This window comes from Galeopterus variegatus, unplaced genomic scaffold, assembly GCF_000696425.1.
Source record: "Galeopterus variegatus unplaced genomic scaffold, G_variegatus-3.0.2 Scaffold7178, whole genome shotgun sequence".
NCBI classification, from domain to species: Eukaryota; Metazoa; Chordata; class Mammalia; order Dermoptera; family Cynocephalidae; genus Galeopterus; species Galeopterus variegatus.
The window spans coordinates 30,569-36,516 of record NW_007733289.1 but is presented as its reverse complement, the minus strand read 5'-3'; the positions used below and the strand labels follow the sequence as shown (position 1 = coordinate 36,516).

At 45.1% G+C, this 5,948-nt stretch overlaps 1 protein-coding gene across 1 annotated transcript in view; it reads right to left on the bottom strand.

The window, feature by feature from the left end:
• The window catches only part of LOC103607149 (piezo-type mechanosensitive ion channel component 2-like), a 64,521-nt gene that overhangs the window by 32,153 nt on the left and 26,420 nt on the right, over nt 1-5,948 (bottom strand). The window contains exons 10-13 of the mRNA XM_008591685.1: nt 4,381-4,633; nt 3,284-3,413; nt 2,034-2,181; nt 1,719-1,933 (exon numbers count right to left, since the gene is read on the bottom strand). Coding sequence (XP_008589907.1) covers nt 1,719-1,933; nt 2,034-2,181; nt 3,284-3,413; nt 4,381-4,633 — 746 coding nt within the window. The remainder of the gene's footprint in view (nt 1-1,718; nt 1,934-2,033; nt 2,182-3,283; nt 3,414-4,380; nt 4,634-5,948) is intronic.

The following is a 5,948-nucleotide window of genomic DNA, read 5'->3' as shown; positions in this document are numbered from 1 at the left end:
TGCCTTAATTTGCATTATTTTTATAATATGAGCTGTATTTACTCTCCCTATTTATGGTGCGGAATGGGGAATTTACTGGGCTACTTGGTGTCTTCTGGGTAACAATCATTTATTTATTTAGTTTTACTTTAGACTCAGCAAAAATTACCCTAATTCTTTTTTCCTTTTAAAATATTTGCATTGCCACCATTTATTTTTATAAAGCAATAACTCCTATCACTAAAATCAAAAGGTCAGAACTTAAACCTTCAAATGAGAGCAGCCATTTAGCTCAAGCCACTGCTAGAAGCCATTTGGATTTCCTTGTTAGAAATTACATTTGAGTTGTTTTATTTATAAGCTACATAAGTAAAATCCATTTTTCATTATTTTCTATTTATGCTTCCAAAAATGGATTAGTCAATCTGATTGATATGTTATTCACAAGACAAGGTTATGGATGATTCTGAGTATAATCAAAAGATAAAACTTTCTATTTTAAAATGAAGACTTCTCAGTGACACCTGAGGATGTTTAAAATAGTATTTCCCAGTCTGGAAAAGCAATTCCAAACGAGGGCTTTCAGAACTTATTAAACAACGGCAGCATCCTTGGATTAGGAGCATGGCTTCCCAAGCCAGTGACTGAAAGACTTACAACTTGCTTGTGTGCATAAATCCAGATGCATTTGTTAAAGAGACCATTCCTATTACATTATATGGACACTTCCAGGTTCACCTGCTGTGGACCCTTTTCTTTTCGTAAACTAACGGAGCTGATATTTCCGTTATAGAAATCTACCTGGTTTTTCTTTTATTGATTGACCAATTCATTTGTGTATGCACTAAGCACCAACTTGGTCATAAGTACTGTTTCGGGTGGGGGCATGGGGTGGGGAGACCACTCAGGAGAAGTGGCATCTGGACTGAGATCTGAAGAGACAGAAGGAAGGAGAGCTACAGCTAGAAGCAGAAGAGAGGACAGGCAGCAAGCAGAGGGCTGTGCAGTGCAGGGGACTACAGGACTCGGCACCCGGGGGAGCTGAAGGTCAGCACCCCAGGAGCCTAGGGCTGCAGGTGGCAGTGGGAAGGACAGTGGCCAACTTCAAGGATCTTGCCACCCCTTCCCCTACTGAACTTGAGGCTGCACTTTTTAAGTCCCACCCTCTGACTCTCACCTCATTTAACCAGCAATAGCAGCTGCATAACAATTAGGAGCAGCTGCATAACAGCAGCAGCGTCAGGGCGGGACAGGCCTGCCTGCTCCTCTTCCACGGACCAAGACCTTGCCAGGTGCTTTTCAAACCCGGTTATATTTCACCCTCACAACTATCTTATGTGGCGGATATGACATCTTTTGCCCCCACCATCCCTCTGTATCTTCTTCTACCAGCTACACAGCCTCTAGTTTCCCTCCATTTCTCCTGTGATGTAGCCTCCTGCCCTCTCACCCTCTAACTATGCTCCAAGCCCACACCCCAGGTCCCTCCATGTCAGCTAAGGTGTAAAACTTTTTCTGTGAAAAAACTATTTCTATGAATGTGGACAAAATTCAACTAAAATATTTTTTGATGAATCAATTCACACTTTGGATTTGCTTTTCTTGCCCATGTGCTGCTCTGCCACGCCACTGCCTGTAGCTGGAGATGCCGTTGTGCAAATGCGTTCGTTGGTGGTGACAATCTTATGAAATCCGTTTGCATGAAGGTGGCCCATTCCTCCAGCTTCTGAAGGCCTTACCTCTCAGTCACACCAGGTAAGATGAAGAACATCCAGAAGTGAATTCCAAACACAAGAATGACCTGGAAGATGACCTTTCCCAAGACAGTCTTCCTGAGGTAGAGTGCTCGGTCCACCACCATGGTCCCAAACTGAATGAGGACCATCACCAGAAACGGCCCAGGGACCTGGTCCTCCGACAGTGACGAGGTGATATCTGCAGCTGCAGAGTGTTTCTGGGGAAGAGACAACAGATTCATGCCTCAGGGGCGCTAGACGGGAAGAAGAGCCATCACTCTCGGTCAACGGATGTGTGGTGGCTTTGCCCCAACCTACCCCAAAGGCCCAAAAGCCAAAGACGATGATGATGAAGTCCACAGTGTCAGCCAGGAACATGAGCACGTACACGTCAGTCACAGCGCTATAGTCTGGGTGGATGAGGTTGTAGAAGAACTGTCTAATGGGCACGTATATTTGTAGAGTCCTACAAAATAGAGACCCCCATCCCTCATTTCAGGAGGGGCAGGATTTGAGGACCGGCAGATTCCGGCCATCACCTCACCCCTGCACTCTTCTTTCCCGCCGGGCCCCACCTTCTCCTCTCAGCCACAGGATCATTCCCCGGGGGTCAGCCCCCGCTCTGATGGAGAGTATGTACAAGTTTACCACCCAGGTGGGTCCTGCAGTGCTCTCCGCCGATGGTACCCCACCCTCTTCTCTCGCTTGCAGAATGACAGAGTGGAGTAAAACCCGGGAAATCAGGAGCTGGGCGTGCAGCCTGATTGGCTGCTCACTACCCGGTGGACCGAGAGTGTGCTACATAACTGCCTTTTCATTTCCTCTTCCATGAAGCTGGGGTGGCAGTAAGAGCTGACACACGGGGCTGGGGGAGAATTACGTGAGGAATCACGAGGGCATTCCCGGATGGTGGGTGTCCCCTGCTCCTCCCGTTTTAGGGCCCTGTGCCTGTTCTGGCTCCCAAGTACTACCCTGGACTCTTCTTTCCACCTTGCTCTGTCCTTTATTACCACGTCCCGCCGGCTCTGGCTTGTCTGTCCAGCTTCTGCCCCACCTTTGCTGCACTCTGGGATCTGCCTCAATTCAAGGCCAGGCTCAGGTGTGGCTGGCTCTCCCGGGCTCAGTGCCTTTACTCAGGGCCCGGCTCTGCATGTAGCTGTCACCTGCTCTGCTCACAGCCTGCAGTCACAGTTCCAATGCACCTCTTCTGTCTCTTCTCCCATCCACTGCCTCTCTGCATCCCCGACAGGTGGGAGGGGCCTGTGCAGTTTGTTGGGGACCGTCTGTACGACACTGGACGCACCATTTCCCCACTGTGCATCCCAGCCCCCATCTCAAGATGCGAATGCATCTCTACAGCCTTCCAGCTTTGACATCATGCTCCTCTTTGTCTGGCTGAACTTTATGGTAATGCCTGGGAATACACACCATGAGCCCTTAGAATTACTCATTTATTCCGTTCAAATAGAAAAACTGTGTGTCCTCACATCTGGTTTATATGAAATAATTGATACCAGTTCCCCAGCCCCAAAATAAAACACGTGACCCAAATGTTTTCATATACTCACTTCTTTATGGTAAATGCTTTTGCTTTGATTAAATGTTCTTGAAGCTTTTCCATATAAAGTTCCCTTTTGCTTTTTTGCTTAATGCTCAAAACACTTCCTTTTTGACTGCTGTTTCGGGTGCTTGTACTGCCTAGAAATAAAAAGAAATCACAAAATGTATGTGAAGAATGGGGTTTGTTAATATAAATATCACAGGAGCCCCCGGAACCCACATGGCAGAGGGATGGCTTGAAACTGTTTTAGAGGATGAATATACACAGAGCCTTTACAGACAGTTATTGGGCAACTTGGAATCTCTCCTCTCAACTCTGCTTCCATACTAAATAGAACTGTGGGGTTTTACATCCCATGGTGCCTCTTTCCTGGATTGCTACACAATCTTTGTCCCAGTAAAAAATATATCAGAAGAACAGTTTTTATAGTGCTAAGTAGGGCCTCAGTGTGCACGTTTTCCACATGGGATCCTTGACCCACACCTGTTTTCATGTCCTAATTTCTCTAACCGTAGAACAAATCTGACATGATCCACCAATGTCTGCCTCAAAAGCAGGTCCTGAAGGTGAATATAAGCAAGTGTCTGGATAGCTTCAGACATGAGCACCATAAATGCAAAAGCCCCGTTCCTCCAAGAGTGGCAGCTGTAGGGCACATCCACTTTCCGATTGTACACGCTGTTGAGGAAGAAATTAATAACTAGCTTAGAAAATAACTAGATGGTTTGGCTAAAAGTTCTCATTCATTAAGTCTAAATACATTTTCAAAATGTGATTTATTGCATTCTAGACACACGCAGAATTTTTGCATATGATTTAAAAATTATCATGTGCCTGACACTAGTCAGTATGCTGGCCGCTTTTCACAATTATCTGAAATGAAATCTTTGTCCTGGGAAAGAATCAGATGTTTCAGCAATGAAGTCACACAGCTGAGACAGGATTTCAACTCAGGTCTCCTGACTTGCAAACAACTTTCTTTTCATGTCACATCTGTCTTTTTCATAGCACTTAGTAAACTCCCCTGCCCTCGACCCACAGGCAACAGAAAAACAAGACAATTTGGGGGTTTATTCCAGCCTAGGGATACCATGTGACAGATACCTCTTTTGGACCTATTTGAGGAAAAGCTGGATCTGTGGGATATCTGGGAGCTGCTCCCAGAGCGTTTCCTCCGGACGGCCATCTGCTGCTCGGGAAAGGTCACATGCACGGACTCTGCTGAGGCGGCCAGGTTGATGGACTTCAGAGAGTCGGAGGAGTCTCTTCTGCCAGGGGTGAGGGAGAGCTCGTCATCGGATTCTTCCTTGTCTGTGCCACTTTCAATAATGTCATCTTCATCCCATAAGCCATGGCACTGCAAAAGCATGGAAGAGGACATTTGAGGCTACCACTTCAGGTGGGACAGCTGGCATTCTGTCCCACACCATCTAATCCAACAAATCGTCCCTCGAGATTAGAAAACCAAGCTTATTACCTAGAACTTTATGATGGTCCCAGGAGAAGGAGATGAGTTTGGCTAATTAATTGAGACAGAAGCAGATAATGTTTGGCAGATGGAGTAAAGATGAAATAATAATCACTTGACTTATTCCTCGAACGAAAGTACTTTTCAGAACGTTCCTCTCTGTGCACTCGCAACTGTCATTTGAAGTATCATGCTGAAGTGTCACTTGGTGACCCAAGCCCCACTACCCCATGCTCACCGCATGCCTTTAATTGAAGAAGGAAGCTGTCCCCACCAGCCTGCAGAGTGAGACGTGGTCTTTGACTCACCCAGGCTGACTCAGAAACAAAGCTGCAAATATTTTACTCAAAAAGTGATGGCCCGCATGTGAGACAAAGACTGAGATGCAGGCTGGTGGGGACAGCTTCCTTCTGCAGTCTGGATTTTGCTTAAAGGACATGGGATGAAAGGGCTGGTAAGAGGGGAAGAGCGAGTACAGAACAGGAGGCTGAGAATCAGGAGTGGGGCCGGGGTGGGGCCCTCAGCACAACTTTGCTCCTGCTGGAGGCAGCTCTCTAGGCAGCTCACAGACTCCAGAGCACCCAGACTATCAGGCCATGCGTTTATTCCCCAAGACCCGGCTCAGCCCTCCCTCTGACATACTTCAGAGGATGAGAGCTCCGGGACAAACACTTAAAAATCAGCCAGTCAAAAACCAAGTCAGAGAATGATCAGTTCTCTGGAAGACAAAGTCACACTATCGACAGATTATTCTTAAATACTTATTTATAAATATATATTTTTAAACATATTCAATGAATGTATTCTTATAAACGTGACAACCGTTTCAGCTTTTCATAACAGGATTTTTCAGTTTATATGAATTTCTCTCAAATTATTTTAAGAGTTGCTTTCTCTTTTGCCAACATCTTAACATATTTAGATTCTGTCATCTTTTTCTCAGCAGCATGTTTATTTTTATTACTTATTCTAATTATTAATGAAATGCACAGCAATTCATACTAAAAAGGATTATTTGAAGCACTTTTGAAATTTCTACATAGTTTAAATTGTTTGGTATTCATAGTAGCATTGTATAAAAGGCTTATTTATTTTTCAAAAGTTGTGGGGTAGTTTTGTTTTCCTATGAAAAGATTTATTCCAAAAAAGTATTCTTCATATCATCAGCATAATATCAGTACCTCAAATCTCATATACATTCACT